The sequence below is a fragment of the Salmo salar genome, chromosome 24 (genome assembly GCF_965601325.2).
Source record: "Salmo salar chromosome 24, fSalSal1, whole genome shotgun sequence".
NCBI lineage: Eukaryota > Metazoa > Chordata > Actinopteri > Salmoniformes > Salmonidae > Salmo > Salmo salar.
In genome coordinates this window covers 12,054,515-12,073,220 of record NC_138314.1, presented here as the reverse complement: position 1 = coordinate 12,073,220, position 18,706 = coordinate 12,054,515, and the positions used below count along the sequence as shown (strand labels likewise).

At 45.1% G+C, this 18,706-nt stretch overlaps 1 protein-coding gene across 1 annotated transcript; it reads right to left on the bottom strand.

Annotated features, from left to right (window-relative positions):
* Positions 1-1,057: 1,057 nt before the first annotated feature.
* LOC106585114 (calcium-activated potassium channel subunit alpha-1a) lies at positions 1,058-18,182 on the bottom strand. The gene is made up of 28 exons (XM_014170958.3): positions 18,077-18,182; positions 17,329-17,624; positions 17,072-17,167; positions 16,923-16,984; positions 16,714-16,804; positions 16,494-16,605; positions 14,967-15,045; positions 14,408-14,483; positions 13,784-13,954; positions 13,163-13,254; positions 12,668-12,778; positions 12,454-12,559; positions 11,857-11,939; positions 11,626-11,695; positions 11,373-11,528; positions 11,003-11,112; positions 10,602-10,670; positions 9,423-9,509; positions 9,228-9,313; positions 8,748-8,814; positions 7,869-8,010; positions 6,484-6,708; positions 5,767-6,037; positions 4,617-4,715; positions 4,201-4,331; positions 3,354-3,548; positions 1,362-1,465; positions 1,058-1,298 (listed from the first exon to the last, which is right to left on the bottom strand). Exons 2-28 carry the CDS (start codon positions 17,608-17,610, stop codon positions 1,169-1,171), a joined length of 3,303 nt encoding a protein of 1,100 aa, XP_014026433.1. The 5' UTR covers positions 17,611-17,624; positions 18,077-18,182; the 3' UTR covers positions 1,058-1,168.
* Between the last annotated feature and the right edge of the window lie 524 nt (positions 18,183-18,706).

Below are 18,706 nucleotides of genomic sequence, written 5' to 3'. Positions count from 1 at the left end.
ACTGTTTGATCTACAGGGTCCACAATCTCTTCTGGTGGTGATGAACGATGAGTCAAGTCAGATGGAGGGATTTTCATTTGCAATGCTATACAGTCTATGATCATTTGGGGTTAGCCAGAGGCAGCCTTTGTCCTACATACACGGAAAGTCCTCTGAAGACTGTGTGTGTGTTTTCGCAGACAGACAGGTGTGTGTGTGTGTGTGTGTGTGAGCCCAGACAGGAAGTGGGTCAGGCTGAGCGGAGCGGCAGACGACTGGTGTCCTTCAGCGTCTCCTTTTCTCCTCCTCCTCCTGGGCAGGCAGGCAGTGCTGACAGGTGACTGATGGGGTGACACACACCTGTCAGTGCTTAGTCTCCCCGCACTGACAGGAACGCCACCACCACAAACACAAACACACACACACGCACACGCACACACACACACGAACACAGACAGAGACACACACAGCCCTTGAACCAACTCAAGTACAGCACAGTGTGTGTGTAGAAAAACTTGCCGCAGTTCACCGAAGTTTAAATATAGTTCTATATTTGCATATTGACTTAAACAAACCATAAACAAACAAACCATTGGAGCGGCAGGTAGCCTAGTGGTTAGAGCGTTGGACTAGTAACCGAAAGGTTGCAAGATCGAATCCCCAAGCTGACAAGGTAAAAATCGGTCATTCTGCCCCTGAACAAGGCAGTTAACCCACTGTTCCTAGGCTGTCATTGAAAATAAGAATTTGTTCTTAACTGACTTGCCTAATTAAATAAAGGAAAAAAATATATAAAAAAATAACCGTATTGGAATAATAAACCATACATGTCAACCTAAAGCTACATTATAAAAACATGTCACCAACCCTATGCAAACAATAATAGCCATTGTCAAACACTTTCATGTCTCCTACTGTATGGCATTGATATTCATAACCAGTACAGTATAGAAGAAACACTCACAATAGAGGTTGTAAATCATCTCTCTCCTAAACTACCACCATTGTGCCCTTGAGCAAGGCACTCCCAGTGTGTGCGGTTGGGTACTGTGTCAGCAAAAATAAGAATTTCCATATAAAGATTTATAAAGACTTTATAAAGAGATTTACATAAATCAAATTGATAGTGTTCTGTTTGGAGTAATTGATCTTGTGGTGTCCAAGCGGAGGGCGGGGGTGTAGGGGAGGTTCATAGGTGTTGGCTGATGTTCTTGGCTCTCCTCAGGGTGAGCAGGTGACTCTGGTGGAAGGGTACGGAGCAGAAGACTCTGTCTGAAGGCAACAACGGGAGCTCTGCTGACGGGTTGGTGATTACAAACCTGCAGAGACAGTGGTACAGTAAGTGTGTGCCAACAGCAGAGGGAAGAGCATAGGTAGTGTACCTCTTCATGGAGGGGTTAGGAGGGTCCAGCAGGCGATACAGCCCAAAACACAGGATCTCCAACGAGTCCAGAGCCTGGCAGAACAACTCCTTGAAGTCCTCACACTGCAGAGGATATGGATGATAGGGAATCACTAGGACGTGTGTGTAGGTGGGCCTGTTTCTAGAACCGATGCACTGTGGGTTAGTGTATGTATGTGTCTATATACACTGAGTGTACAAAGCATTAGGAACACCTTCGTAATATTGAGTTGCCCCCCCTTTCCCTCAGAACAGCTTCAATTCGTCGGGGCATGGACTCTACGAGGTGTCGAAAGCTTTCCACAGGGATGCTGGCCCATGTTGACTCCAATGCTTCCCAGAGTTGTGTCACGTTGGCTGGATGTCCTTTTGAGTGGAGCACCATTCTTGATCCACACGGGAAACGGTTGAGCTTTCTACTACTAAACCCCCGTTCAAAGGCAATCTTTTGTCTTAGCCATTTTGTGTATTTATTTAACTAGGCAAGTCATTCCCCCTCTGAATGTCCCACATGCACCATCCATGTCTCCATTGTCTCAAGGCTTACAAAATACTACTTTAACCTGTCTCCTCTCCTTAATTGACACTGATTGAAGTGGATTTAAGTGACATCAATAAGGAATCATAGCTTTCACCTGGATCTACCTGGTCAATCTATGTCATAGACAGAGTAACTGTTCCTAATGTTTTGTACACTCAGCATAGGTGTGTGTCCATATAGGTGTATACTACCTGACCAAAAGTATGTGGACACCTGCTCGTTGAACATCTCATTCCAAAATCATGGGCATTAATATGGAGTTGGTCCCCCCTTTGCTGCTATAACATCCTCTACTCTTCTGGGAAGGCTTTAAACTAGATGTTGGAACATTGCTGCAGGGACTTGCTTCCATTCAGCCACAAGAACATTAGTGAGGTCGGGCACTAATGTTGGGCGATTATGCTTGGCTCACAGTCAGCGTTCAAATTCATCCCAAAGGTGTTCGATGGGGTTGAGGTCAGGGCTCTGTGCAGGCCAGTCAAGTTCTTCCAAACCGATCTAAAAAAAAACATTTCTGTATGGACCTCGCTTTGTGCACGGGGGTATTGTCATGCTGAAACAGGAAAGGGCCTTCCCCAAACTGTTGCCACAAAGTTGGAAGCACAGAATCGTCTAGAATGTCATTGTATGCTGAAGCGGTAAGATTTTCCTTCACTGGAACTAAGGGGCCTCATCACGACTCAGGATAAGACCCAGATGCGCATAGTACGGTTCTCAGAATATTTATTATAACAAAGGGGGCCGGCAAAAGGCAGGTCATTGGCAGGCAGAGGTTTGTAAACCAGGTCAGAGTCAGGCAGGTACAGGACGGCAGGCAGGCTCAGGGTCAGGACAGGCAGAAGGTCAGAACCGGACTAAAAAACAAAAACTGGAGAACAGGAAAAACAGGAAACACGCTGGTATGACCTGAGAAGACAAGACGAACTGCCAACTGACAAACAGAAAATGCAGGTATAAATACACAGGAGACAATGGGGAAAAATAGGGTGTACCTGGTGGGGGGTGGAGACAAGCACAAACAGGTGAAACAGATCAGGGGGTGACAGGCCTAGCCCAAACAATGAACCGAAGCAGTCCCGTTCTCGTGTGAGCTTGTGTGACCTATCACTTCGAGCCTGAGCCGTTGTTGCTCCTAAACGTTTCCACTTCACAATAACAGCACTTACAGTTGACCAGGGCAGCTCTAGCAGGGCATAAATTTGACAAACTGACTTGTTGGAAAGGTGGCACGTTGAAAGTCATTGACTTCTTCATTATGGGCCATTCTACTGCCAATGTTTGGCTATGGATATTGCATGGCTGTGTGCTCGATTTTATACACCTGTCAGCAATGGGTGCAGTTGAAATCGGCGAATCCACTAATTTGAAGGGGTGTCCACATACTTTTGTATATATAGTGTATGTCTGTGTGTGTTTGTAGTAGAAACTCACAGCGAGGCTGCAGAGGGGCTCATCCTGCACTGCCAGCTGTGCCAGTTTGGAGCGTTGGCGCAGCGCCCACATCTTCATGGACATCTCCCCTCCCCGCAGCTGGTTGTCCTCTGCCAGCTGGGCCTCCAGTAAGGGGGTGTCGCCACCCGTCACCAGCGTACAGATCAGACCAGGCACGTTGGCGTTGAAGTACGTCTACACGACAGACAGACAGACAGACAGACAGACAGACAGACAGACAGACAGACAGACAGACAGACAGACAGACAGACAGACAGACAGACAGACAGACAGACAGACAGACAGACAGACAGACAGACAGACAGACAGACAGACAGACAGACAGCGGCAACCACTCAGAGGTAAGGTTAGGTTAGATTAGGTTAGTTATTGGTTATGTTAGCTAACCCTCAGCTCACAGTAACACTGTGTGTTCTACCCAAGGCCAATAACTAGAAATAGAGTTCCCCCACCCTGTTAAAATATACAGGCAGTTTTTCAGGTTAGTTGACTGGTTAGCTAGCTATCTTGGGGAGGCTATCAATCGTCCACCATCTTCGGTGCTCCAAATGCATGATCTTATAGCATTGAGAAGAGAAGAATGGATAAAGTAAAACATAAGTGGTATCATGCTTCCCAATGGTAATAATACTTTCAAGCCAAGAATTATAGCACTATTATAAGCAACTAAGTAGTACAGCTATTGATTAATTACTATTGCTATGGATTGAATGCTTTCCAAATGGCTATGGCTATGCCTATGGAGAGCTGATCAAAAATAGTGCACTATATAGGCAATAGGGTGCAACTTAGTACTCGGCCGTTGTGTCCTGTTCTGTCTACTCACGGCTGCCATGAGAGAGTCCAGTAGGTCGACAGAGAAGACGGAGCCTACAGAGAAGGCCTGGGTGAGGGTCAGGCTGGAGAAGTCCTCTTGGCTGTCCGCCTCGTTCACAAAGCACACGTTAGAGCTGTTCACTGGGGGAGAAAGGGACTAGTTAGTAGTCTAATTACAGTACAGTCAGTATAGAGGTCAGTGAAAGTTTCTGATTGGTCTAAAAGTTTTCGTTTAAACAGGGATCGCTGTGAATAATAGTACTGTACTTTTTTTTTTTAAATTTATCAATTGTCACCATTCACCTATAACTACATGGTATTTCCTGGTTTTCTCTGACCATGTGACCAGACCAGGAACGTCAGAAAAAAAAATCCTGTCCCTGTTTCGATGTAGCAAAGCACTAGGAAGTGAAATAGGCACAATACCCAGCTCTACCAGCAGAGGGACAGTGGTGCCGGCGCTGTGAGCAGGGGTGACCTCAGCCTTCTCGGGTATCGTAGGGATGTGGGAAAAGTCTAGTGTGTCTGCACAACACAACACATAACACACACTGTTACAATGGCACAAACTGAACACGACAACTACAAAAGTATAAATCAGTGATACACATCTATACCATTTCGACCTTACATTTTGGTCATTTTAGCAGTGTAATCAACTAAGGTAAAAACCCTCAAAAGAATGGGATTCCCAAAAGCATTTGCATAACATGATTGGTAAAACAGTGATTATTTTGTCACTAAACATGTGAACATTTCAGGTATTAGTGTGTATTACTAGGACATTATGCACCAATGTCCCCTACAAAAAATAACCCAACCTCAACACGCACGCACGCACGCACGCACGCACGCACGCACGCACGCACGCACACGCACACACACACACACACACACACACACACACACACACACACACACACACACACACACACACACACACTCCTGTAGTACAGATAAACAGTCATTGATAGGCAGCCCAGGCGGGTCGGTCCAGCCACTGTATGGCTCCAGTGAGACAGCATGCCTTAATTATGGATTAATTGTGTCATTAGCACATTCTGCCGTTGGCGACACATTGAGCCTGTCAAGGTTAATTACTGGAACATGTTTATTTTCTGTCAGCTTCTGTGGCAGGCTGTCACGTACACACACACACACACACACACACACACACACACACACACACACACACACACACACACACACACACACACACACACACACACACACACACACACACACACACACACACACACACACACCCCATTCGCTCACACCGTTCCCGGAACACTTCTGCTGAGCCTTCAGGACTTTCTCTCAGCCCCTGTCTGTCTGTCTGTCTGTCTGACCACAATCTGTATGGCGCTCATACCACGGACATGACACACACACTCTTCACAGACAATATAAACACACACACACACACACACACAATCTCTCCTCTCACACTGACAGTCCAGCCTCGAGCCAAGCCAACGAATCGGATATTAAAGCAGCTAACAAACATTTAACAGTAATATTCTCCCAGCCCCCTGAACATTCTCCATGAACCTCTCTGGTCCCTCTCACTGACCGTGGCTCGGCCCCCGGTTATGACCACCAAACCCATGACCAAGCTCCAGCCCCTGTCCGTGGCCGTGACTTTGAGTGTGACTGAGTGTGCAGAGTGGGCCTGGCTCGGGGCTGAAGCGGATGTGGTAGAGGTTAACACAGAAGTGGATGGTCTCCTTATCCTGCATGGAGGGCTCAATGTAGATGGAGCTGGACAGAGAGCTGAGGACCACCACCATGGCACAGCGCTCCAACTTCAACGCACGCAGGTCTGCCCCACACAGAGGAGAGCCCTGGGGGAGAGAGTGGGGAGGGGGAGACGGAATGAGAATAGGGATGGGGTGAGGGGACAGGGGGAATCAGGCAAGGCAAGAGGAGTGGTACGTTCTATAGTCCTAGACACCTCTTCTACCTCGTTAGTCTCTTTACTAGGTATTCTAGCGATTAGAGTATCCTGACCAGTGGAGGCTGGTGGGAGAAGCTACAGGAGGACAGGCTCATTGTAATGACTGGAATGGAATTAATGGAATGGTATCAAGCACATCAAACACATGGACCCCCCCCCCCTTATTCCATTCCAGCCATTACAATAAGCCTGTCCTCCTATAGCTCATACCACCAGCCTCCTCTGATCCGGACCTATGCCTGTCGTGTATGTCAGCAAAAAGTCAAGTTTCTGTAGAATAATGGATAGATTTCAGATCTATTATAGAGTATTCCCACATGTCCAGAGACTCACAGGCAGGAAGTAGATATTGGGGAAGTATTGTATGTTGGGCCACTCCCTGCTGAAGTAGTGTGGGTCTCCCAGGAACACGACCGTCCTCAGCTCTGGGGCCGTCAGGCTGCTGGCCCTCAGAGGCATCATGAAGTCCCCCAGGCCCAGCAGGCTGGAGCCCCCGTCCCCAAAGACACACACCACCACGTGGTCCTGCAGCGCCAGGGTACTGGCACTCTGTCTGGTCTGAGGAGGATACACACAGACACACACAAATGCATGACTGGTGATGTTTATTATGTTATTACTACATGAATGTATTCTAGCTGGCTAGGTACAAGTAAGCTAGTGCCAGTGTGTGAGACAGTGAGTGTGTTCCTAATAGTGCTGAGCAATTAGTACTTTTTGAGGACGGTTCGGGTTCGGTTTCGGTTCGATTCTTAGAAAATTATCACGGTTTTTGATTTCGGCTTTAAAAAAAATAATGCATTATGAAAAATGTACATTCCAAAGCCAAAGCCAAATACAGTGAACATTCAATTGCCAAAACATAGAAAATATTCCATTGTCTCCGTCAGATCCACATTGGGTAGACATCAACAGAATATAGTAATAGTATTTTCAGTTGGGTAAATTACAATTTTATTTGATGACTTTATTATTTTTAAAGTGATCATTTCATCTCTGCTCAGTCAGTAGCAGCCAGTTAGACAACGTTATCTCTGTGCACCCCAAACTGTACTGTCTTTAGTCATCCTATTTAGCTAGTCTAGCCTGCCTAAGTATGCTGCAGAGCTGTCTGACGAAATCATTTTGCTAGTTCTTCAAAGTAGATAACACACACTTTCAGGTATCAATCAAATCAAATGTATTTATAAAGCCCTTTTTACATCAGCAGATGTCACAAAGTGCTATACAGAAACCCAGCCTAAAACCCCAAACCGCAAGCAATGCAGATGTAGAAGCACTGTTTCTATCCCTCTCTCTCTTCTTGTTGTGTTGTGTACGTTCCTCTCTCATGCAGTCTAAGCGGTCTGTGTGTATCTTACCAAACACAGCAGGCGTAAAAGTGTCCGAGACAGAAATAACAGGTGCAGTGGATTATGGTCATTGTAGTTAATTAACGTGTTTCTGCGCTGAACTTAGGTTGAATATTTGCTCAATGAAAACTACAACTCCCTTTAGCCCAGAGTCGCACATAGTTCTTGACTTGATTTCTCTCGTGAATTATTTGATTTCTCTCTAGAGAAACGGCACGTTGGGCTTACACAAAAAATAAACTAAATGGAATTCAAGTAATTGAACCGACGTCGGTCAATTAGTTGTTTAATAACCGGAAGAAAAAATATATGTTAATCGCTCACCATTAGTGCCTAATTGCCTATCTGTCCATGTCCCAGTCTTACCAGTGAGATGTCCTTCAGGGGAACAGGTGGGCACCAGTGGAACAGTCCTGTAGAGTCCAGCCCCACCTCCTCCTGCTGCTCCTCCTGCTGCTGCTGCTGCTCCCACACACACTCCCTCTCTCGAAGAGTCTCTCCCTCTGGGCTACAGCAGAGGACACACACACACACACACACACAAGCCTCAAGAGAGTGTGGGGGAAAAAGGGTGGAGGGAGAGAAGACAGGGGAGGCACACAGAGACTCATGCATACAGACACATTACCTATACACACGAGCACTGTCCACCAACTCTGGATGTCAAGAGCACAAAAGGGGAAATTAAAGGTATTCACTAGGGTAGTGGAATCACAGATAAAAAGGGTGGGGACGAGACCGGATAGACGGAGAGAGATAAAGAGAGGGAGACAGGAGTGAGAGGGATGGGGGGGGGGGAGAGAGGAAAGAGAGACACGGAGATAGAAAGAGGGAGAGAGCAGGGCACTACAATTTATTTAATCTGTATTCTGCTCACTAACTCACCTTCTGACCGTGCTCTCTCCTCCCTCCTCTCTCCTCCTCCCTCTCTGTCCTCCCTCCCTGTCCTCCTTCCCTGTCCTCCCTCTCTGTCCTCCCTCTCTGTCCTCTGACAGGATCTCCCAATATTAATGCCCAGAATGGGTTGAGTGAGGCGGCTGGGGAGCCGGCCCATTAATCAGCCTGTCAATCCCAGCCTCCTATTCCACTGTGCTCAGCTGTCCAGGACATAGCCTGCCCGCCTGCCCGCACCAGGCAGCCTCCACTAATGACAGTGCGATATATCATGGTGAGTTTTAAATTAAGTATTTGTCTCAGCATGTTCAAAACAAACATATTCCTGTGTAGAAGGCTGTGATTTCTCACCTGAAGGGCAGAACTCCCAGTGATGGACGTCTGAAGCCTAGACTCATGGCGGAGGTGTGAGATGAGACTGATGGGACACACACACACACACACACACAGATGAGAAACACACGGGTGAGAGACAGTCTTGCCGGTCAGACACACCCATAGGTGACAGACAGGCTCATAAGAGACATAGAAGGGTGACAGACAGCCATTCTGAGTCTCTGCTCTGTGTGAAAATGTGTAATGAGGCGAACAGGACAGACAGAGGCGCTTGGTGCTTTCTGCTAATATAGGTCCTAAAGAAAAGCCTGATTTTTCAGCCCAGTGGAGAAAAGTGGGATGAGGACTCCCCCTAGTGGAAGAGTTAGAGACTGCACCTTCTCTGCACCTCTCAACATCCGTCTCAGTTGCTTTGCTCTTGTGAAACTGAGGTTAGTACTAAAAAGGTCTGTGAGTGTAAAAAGGCTTGTCTTGGTCATTGTATTGTTGCCGTACCATCTTTCTGCTCAGTGCACCTGCAGGGTCTCATCCTGGGCAAATCCTTGATGTCTCTGTGACACACAGAGCAGTACATACTCGCCCTGACAAACACACAGGTACGCAAAAATGACTAACATGAATACTCCCCACATACAGAAGTATTTGAGTCAAGGCTCTAGTTTATGAACTAATATTAGAGTGGTACAGTACCTTCTGGCATCACTGGCATTGCTGGCTATGAGGAAACCCAGAGTCCACAGCTTTATTTTGATGTGACTGGGAGGATTCACCAACACACTGACAAACAACAAAACAACTTTAACAGGCAGCCCATCCACAACACTACTGTTAATGTGTAAAATAATCAAATACCTGTAAGCATTATAAAAATGACTATCTACTACTACAACTACCACAGATAGAACAATGAGACAGATATTTTACTGTATAAATGTGAAGGATCTGCTTGGCATTTCCACTCACTACCAAATATGGTAGTGAGAGGAAGCCCACTGGCGGGCAGTGGGAGAAGACGGAACGAGATGGATTTTGGCCAACATTCTGCAGGTTTTCTCATCTATTAAACATTTGATCTCAATACAGTTTTCTGTTCCCAAAACTAGAATCTGTTATGAACAGTGGACTAAGATTTGTAGACTTTACCCTTTGCAAAAGTTTTTAAAAATGCGTTGTTTAGAAGAACTGCAAAGGCAAATTGAGTTATTGCACACGCGCACTTCACTGAGTAGGTGTTCCCTAACGGAAATATGCAGATAATGCTAGAACGCGCCAATAGGATGTCGCTAGCTCGTGCTTGGCTCTACCCCCCTCCTTGCATGTTCTGCCCACTATGGCTCATTTGATCCCATTGGAAACAACAGGCTGTGGTCGATCTTGGTTTAGTTCTAAAAATCTTTGCTGCTGCTGCTACTGCTACTGCTACTACAGGAAGAGTGGGGATCCTTAATAAATTCAAATACTACTGATACTACTACTACTTCTACTGCTCCTGCTACTACAGCAAGAGTGGGGATCCTTAATAAATACAAATACTATTACTGCTGCTGCTGCTACTACTACCGCTCCTACTATGCTACGACTACTGCTGCTACTACTACTGCTACTGCAGGAAGAGTGGGGATCCTTAATAAATACAAATACTACTGCTACTACTACTGTTACTACTGCTGCTACTACTACTGTTACTACTGCTGCTACTACTACTGTTACTACTGCTGCTACTACTACTGTTACTACTGCTGCTACTACTACTGTTACTACTGCTGCTACTATTACTGTTACTACTGCTGCTACTACTACTACTACAGGAAGAGTGGAGATCCTTAATAAATACAAATACTACTACTGCTACAACTACTAGTTACTTACTTGAAATCTTGGTCTCCGCTCTGATACTCAATCCCAATCAACAGCAACCTCAGCTTCAGGAAACATAGCCTGACCCATACACAGGCACACAGGCACACAAGCAGACAGGCACACAAGCAGACAGGCACACAAGCAGACAGGCACACAAGCAGACAGGCACACAGGCACACAAGCAGACAGGCAGGCAGGCAGACAGGCACACAGGCAGACAGGCACACAGGCACACAAGCAGACAGGCACACAGGCAGACAGGCACACAGGCACACAAGCAGACAGGCACACAAGCAGACAGGCAGAAGGGCACACAAGCAGACAGGCAGGCAGACAGAGAGAGAGAAATCATGTTTGTTTGTAGTAATAGAACACTGATATGTCTCTCTGTAGCGGACAGAAAAACTGACTTGCTGGCCTGAGCGAAGGACATCCCTATGAAGGAGGGGGACAGGTGCTCTGTGTAGATCTCATTGTAGAGGCCCTCTCTGTACAGGTTCTGCCAGGTGTCTCCATCCTGCTGTAAGACAAAGTGGCAACAGAGATTCAGTAGCAACAGAGATACCTGACAAAAAGTACAGCACTGTGATGGAGTCTAGTATAACAGTTAAAGCTCCTGACTTCGGACCACATGTCCCCTGGCGACAGGGGTTGGAGTCATGTCTCTCGGCCAAGCCTGTCTGTGCCCCCATCTCCCTCTCTGCTCTCCCACCCTGCTTTCAGAAATACATTCAAATACTTAATAAGGGATCAGAATAGTGCACTTTATTGTTGACATACCTCGATCTCACTCTGCATGGTGAACAGGTTGGTCAACAGCGTGGAGAGGCCAGGCACCAGGCAGCTCTGAGACATGAAACCCAGTTTGAGCTCTGCCAGGCAGATCACTGCATCACCTCGACTCCAGTCCCAGTTAGGCACGTTCTGCAGGAACGCCTTGGGAGCACACACACGCACACACGACACATCATCCAGCAACAGTAGCCATACTTGTTAGTAAGACGTATATAGGCATCGAGGACTGGCAGCCTACCTTACTGTTGTGCTTCAGCATCTGAACTATAATCCTGGTGTTGGGACAATACTGTTTGATGGAGATCACCCTGACAGAGGACACACACACTCTTAAAACATGTTGTTTTATCTTATTATTTAGATTTAGCTTTGTGTCAGAAAGGATAGCAAACTAGAGAGCAGGTGAACGTGTATGTGTGCGCGCGTGTACTTGTCTAGCTATGTGTGCATGCACCTGAGCCCTCCCTACCTCATGAGATTGGCAGCGTCCTCCTTATGCTGGTCTGAGGTGAACCTGTCACAGATGATCAGGCAAGCTCCTGCTTTATGCATCTACACACAGAGGATAGCATCAAGCCAGTACTACCATGTACCACAGTCACTAAACCATCATTACTCTGCATCCCTGTGTCCCTCCTGTACCCTTCCCAGTGTACGTGTCTCCCTCTCTGTGTTGGTGGCCTAGTTGTACGTGGTAAGCAGAGGCTAGCCAGTAACTTCTAGCCACTGTGGTGACGTGTAACCTTCCTGAGATCTAAGAGCCAACAGTCGCTCCAGGAGGAACAAGCTAGCTTCTTGCTCTAGATTCCACAACTGTGCACAGTTGGCTTGGAGTACAAGCGCTAATGTTAGCATCCGATTGCTAGATGGTAGTATGTCCAGTTACACACTCAGTCAAGTCGGAGAGTTTGTCTGGACAAAAATGATTACAAAACCATTGTTTGGTGTCCCCACAATTGGTGTGTGTGAATATTGTTTGTGCAGACTAACTTGTTGTATCAAAACAGTTGTGTCAAATGTGTTGTACGTCCGTTATCCAAACTGAGTGTGTACTTGGCTCTAGTACCTTCACTCTCTCCAGGTCTCTCCTCTGCATCACTGAGCCCTGGTAGAAGGTGACCTTCAGGAACCACCTCAGGAAGAACGCCTCCAGCTCCTGGTTAGGACGGAAGCTGGCAAAGGCAGAGATAGCAGTGTCTGAAACGGGACCCTAATCCCTATGTAGTGCACAACATTTGACGGGGGCCCAGGTTGGGCTCAAAGGTAACGCTGTGACTCACTTTCCCAGGAAGAGCACCTTGACGTCGACCTCTCCCCTGTCCTCATGTAGAAAATCTTTCATAAAGGCAGAGGCGCTGCTCAGAGTGATGTGACCACACACCACCACATGGCTAGCGTGCACGCATGCACACACACACACACACACACACACACACACACACACACACACACACACACACACACACACACACACACACACACACACACACACACACACACACACACACACACACACACACACACACACACACACACACACACACACACACACACACAGGGAGGAACATTAACATGGATGGGTGGAGATAGAATGTTATAGTCTTTCTCTCATTCTAAGAAGCATTATATCAGATATACTGAGGATTTCGTCGTTTTTGTTTAGGTCCAGTGTATATTATCATGTTGTGTGACATAAAAAAATTTACCTTGTAGCTGCTACTACACCAACTGCTTTATTTTGGTCATCTCCGATAAACTGTAGTAAGATGACTCACGTCTTGCCTGAGACACCCGTGAAGCTTCCATCAAACCTCTTCCTGTTAATGATGATCTGAACCACCTCTGGGACAAAGTTGGCAAACAGACCCTGAGAGAGACAGAGAGAAAGAGAGAAAGAGAGAGAGAGAGAGAGAGACAGAGACATGATGTGTATCTAAATCACATCCTCAATGGACCACTGACAGTGACTCCATCCCAAATGGCACCATATTCCCTATGAAGTGCACTACTTTTGACCAGAACCCTATGGGCCCTGTTCAAGGTAGTGCACTTTATAAGGCAGGGATGGGCAACTTTGAAATAAATCTGTAGTTTGCGGGTCTGCGTACCCACAACCATACCCAGATACGCAGTCAGAGCCAGTCCTAGCCTTTTGGGTGCCCTAAGCAAAATCCCAAAAATGTTAGCTGACATGAGCTAATTTGTTTATTTTTCGAAATTTATCCATAGGCCTACAAAAAGGGGGGCCAAGGGCCGCATCCCTGATATGGGGGGGATCGGGTGCCATTCGGGAAGCAGACAGTAGCTTTCATGGACTGGATTTCCATAGCACTTTCCTATGCTTAAAGGCTCTTTACATTGTATGGGGGGAGTCAATACTGTCTTATGAGATTTACCAGTCCAATAAAGATGAAGATGATGACGAAGAGGCGTCCCAGGGTCGTCCTCAACTCCACGTCACCATAGCCCACCGTTGACATGGTAACAACCAGGAAGTAAACACACTCAAAGTAGTAGAGAGGTTGGGGGTTGGAGAAGTCCAGCCAGGGGTCACCTGAGTTTTCCAGCTGCAGCAAGACCAGGTCTCATGAGAGAGAGTGGTTAAAGTTGAGATCCTCATAAGGTGAAACAGTGCCACTGGTCTCCCCAGGCCATTTGTTATTGTTTTGTTTATGAAACGGAGGAGATGAGCATCCAGCATTGTGGTAAAAAAAAATCAGAGTACACACTCTACTATTCTATTGCGCGTTCAATGATGTCCAACATCATTTTTTTGTTGAAGTATTGTCTTTGTTGTTATAATATCGCAAACAGACGTGGCAGTTTCACCGCTATGGATTCCAGCTTTAATGTTAGCAGAATTACTCATTTTAGTATTAGCTGAATTAATCATAATACACAAATTTACAAGATTAGTGCAATAGTGCCTCAACTGTCTATCAAAATGGTTTGCTTATTTCTCTGTGAATGTAAAGAGTGTGGAGAGAACCAAGACATGAATGGAAATGACACAAACACACCAGGTGGATGAAACCAGCTGAGGTCAGCAGCGTGCCTGTTAGGATGGCAACCAGGCGGGAGAGTTTCAGAGTGGTGCTGGGAATACAGAGTGACAGAAAATGTGAGTGGGACTGAGAGAATGTAAGTGAGAGAATGTGGTGAGAGAGAGAGAATGTGTGAGAGAGAGAGAGAAAGTTCAATTGAATTAACAGGCAGACATGCATTTAAAACAAGTCACATTGCTTGTATCTCATACATGCTGAAAATGTGAAAGTCAATGGAATCATCATCCTTACTTTTCATCCCTGTTCCGGCCTCTATTTGATGCACATTTGATGGAAATTGCACATTGTAAATATGGTACTGGTACTGTATATAGTATTCTTACTTACTTTATCATGTTCTTATTTATAGATCGTGTGTGTTTTTGTTGTATCTTGTTATTTTTACTATTACATCGTTATTGATTACTGTATTGTTGGGATTAGAGCTTGCAAGAAAGACATTTCACTGTACTTGTGCATGTGACATTAAAACTTTAAACTTGATGTAGATGTACCGTATGTGTTGCTGTATTACCTGTTGCTGTTGAAGACGTTGAGAATCTGCAGAACGACTGGTAACTCCAGTATGTGCAGAGCTCTGATGAACCTCAGACCTGGGCCAGATATGCAAAATAAGACATTAGCTTATAGGGTTGCAAAATGTCAGTAAATTCCGGTAAATCTTCCAACTGGGGTTTCTGGAAAACCTGGGAATTTTAGGAAAGTTACCAAAATCTTGCAACACTAACTTTTAGGAAAGTTACCAAAATCTTGCAACACTCAGTTCGAAGAAGAAAAAATACAATAATAATAATAATTTAAAAAATAATAATGAAAAGCTTATATTGGTTATTAAAACCAATATTGGGAGAGATTTGAACATCCCATCCCATGTTGCTTTAAATGACCCATAACGTTGATGGCGTATAAGTGTGTAGACCAACTGCATGTGGGTCGTTCCACCAATTCGGTGCCTTTAGAGAAGTGTAACTTGGTTTAAAAAAAAATGGACGTTTGATTTCACCTAATTTTTACATTTTGTCATAATGCCTATATCAACAAGATTTCCCATCTCAAGAGGTTAAATTTAAAAAAATACTATCGTAAGTGCCAAATAACGTTACAGGGTTGACTGTAACCGATTGCCGATTTCATTATTAATCAGCCATAAATCCCATTGTGACAGGGCGAATGGAAGCTTGTTGTGTGCAGCAGGGAGTGGAAATTGAATGCAAGCTTCACAAAAAAATTGAAATTGTTAAAAAAAAAAAATCAACCCTATCTATGGGTAACTGGATTGACATGTTATGCTCGACCAACTCAGTACTTTACCACAAAATGGCCAAAAAGAGTTGAACCAGCTCACCTGCTTTTACACTATGTTTTGATTATTACATGTTCAATGTTTCTTTTGAAAAAAAATATTGTAAAAGGAATTATTTCACCAAATTAAAACGAGAGTTCAGTTCACGTAACAGGGTTGACCTTAAAATGAGGGACCAATGTAAATGAATCACTAATGACATTAAATAAATAATAATCTTCAGAAATTACTTTCTCAAAGCAACAAAATAACTAGGGCTTTACGGTGGTGAAAACTTGGAGAAATGTTGGGGTTAAGTGGGTTGAATCTTCCTAGAAGTGACAGAGGGTGCACAGCAGGAATGGTCAAAATGCTGAATTTTGGCACTTTAGCAAGTATGTCAGAGGAAGCTAGTGGGAGGAGCTATAGGAGGACAGGCTAATGGTGATGGCTGGAATAATGGAAAGGAATCAAACATATAGAAACCAGATGTTTGATTCTATTCCATTATTCCTTTCCAGCCATTACAATGAGCCTGTCCTCATATCGCTCATCCCACCAGCCTCCTCTGGTCTTTATTCATATTTTAAAAATCGGATTAATTGAATTCTCCATGTGGTCTATATTAAAGGGCACTTCATTTAATATACAGTAACAGGCTTTCAAAATGCAATATTGTTCAAATACAATTTATAGTTAAAATATCAAAGAGGCGCAAAAGGCACTCTTTGTGGAATGACCCATGTATGAGTGTCTTACCCAGCCAGGCTCGACGGGAAAACAGGGTAACAATGGAAGGAGTAATGGTGAAAAAATCCACCAGGGATCTCAAGTCAACCCAAACCGTCAGCTTATCCTGGGCCGCCAAAAACTGGTGAACAATGACACACAGGAAAGACAAGAGTAATGCACACTGCTTTGTCTAAACCCAAAATGTGTGACATTATTTTGTATGTGTCCTATTGGCTAAATGCCTCACCCTGAGCCCAAAATACAGAAGGTGGCAGATGTTGAAGCTCAAATCAATGAGGAAAGCTATGCTGTATTCTTTCATGCAGGACTCTACTGGGCTGAGAGGAGCGGGAGAAGACATTTTAGTTTCTCTCTGGCTCTTTGTCTTGGACCTTTCTAGTGAACAAACAAAACTTTGTTTTGATCCCATCACCATGATATTATGATGCAACTCACTCAGTAGAGAGGATGATATAGGTCAGGATGGAGCCAATGTTGAAACAGAATATCAGCACCATCTGTTGAGGAAGGAAAGCGTGAGAAATACAATAGTAGGACTGAAGAAGAAAAACATTAGTCGTCTTCCTGCATGTCTTGTGACTTACTAGGACTTTGCCAGGCAGATGTTGAGCCGATATCACAGAGAACGCCCATTCCTTCAAGGCATTCCTCAGATTGAAATCTGTCTGCACACTAATGCTCTGCAACATCACAGTAACAAGACTCTAACTGTTCATAGGCCGGCACAGTACACACCAGATTGACATGTGGTCACACTGTAGATGTAGGCTTACATAACTCTGCCTTTGTCATCCCCCTACTCTCTTCCTCTCCATCTTCTCTTTCTACCTTTTCCCCTCACCTGTCTGTGTGCCCAGCGCTGTCGTCGGGGTCTGAAAATCCCAATGCTATTGAACCCTCTGTGAGCAACCTTCCAGAGCAGCAGGGCCAGCAGCCCCCCCAGGAAGACAGACAGGGAGGAGAGGAGGAAGGCCCACCACAGCCTGTGCCCCCGATAGAGGCAGTGGGTGTGGGAAATAGGAGGGAAAGTGTGGGGGATCTTCATGGCCATGGGGGTGTGCCAATAAATGTGCGGGGCAAAGGGGGGCGGGGTGGTGTAGGTGTAAATGGAGGCAGTCACCATCAGTTTTACAGTTCCTTTTGAGGCCAAAAAAAATGTGTTAGTCTAACTTGGCCTGTGTTTTAGTGGAATGAATGGTTGTTCCATCTACTAGCTAGCTGTCAGTTACATTGTGGTATCCCTATGATGGCATCACATCATTGGTAAAGAAAATAAACCATTACATTACATACAAGTGTCAGTAAACTCCCTAATCAGCAGATGCCAATTTGTATGTTTTTGTGAACGACATAATGGCTAACGTTACTGTAGGCTAAAAACGTTAGCTAGTTAGCTAACGATAGTTAGCTAGCTATTATGCAGAGATAGCTAATTTAGCTAACTCGAATAGGATTCTGTGGCTAAAAGTTTAATTTGAAGGTCCCACATCACTACAAGATATTAAGTATTTAGCTACAAACTCTTATAACAACCCTAAATTGACAAGAATTGTAATTCAATTTGTGATCATCATCAGATAGCTAGCTACCTGAAAGGCAAGGCTTGTCTTCGTCAAATCAGAGCGCGAGGATCGGTGGGCGTGGTTGATAACAAGGGTACGGGATGATTATTGGTGGACCGTACAACCAAAAATGAACCCTTTTGGCGCGTTCGAACATGTATTTGTGCAAACACGCTTACTTTGTGAAGTACTGTGTGAAATAACTCGTATTCGTTCTTGCTCTCCAAACCTTTGACAATGTCAAGTCTACAAAACGTAGTCCACTCTGCCAAAGTTTAGGAGAGAAAGAACGACAACGAGTTATTTCACATGACATATTTTAGTTTTGGTAACTGAAAACTGTATTGAGATAAGAGAACATTATCACAATGTCGCCGAAAATCTGTCGCGCGCCATCTTGGTTTCACTAGTTACCAGGGCCACAAAGGGTGTGTTCGTAAATTCACTCTGGAGTGCGCTCTGGGCGTTCGTAAATTCAGAGTTTGTCAGATTGCCCGTTCGTACATTCAGGGCGTTTCGCTCTCGGAGCGCTGGACGCTCTGGCCAAGGTGTATGGTTGATCCGATGAGAGAACTCACTATTTTGCACGCCATAGCAGAGCTGGTTAGGCTATTTAATCACGTTTTTTTTTTGCCGACGTTTACTGACACTGGTCAT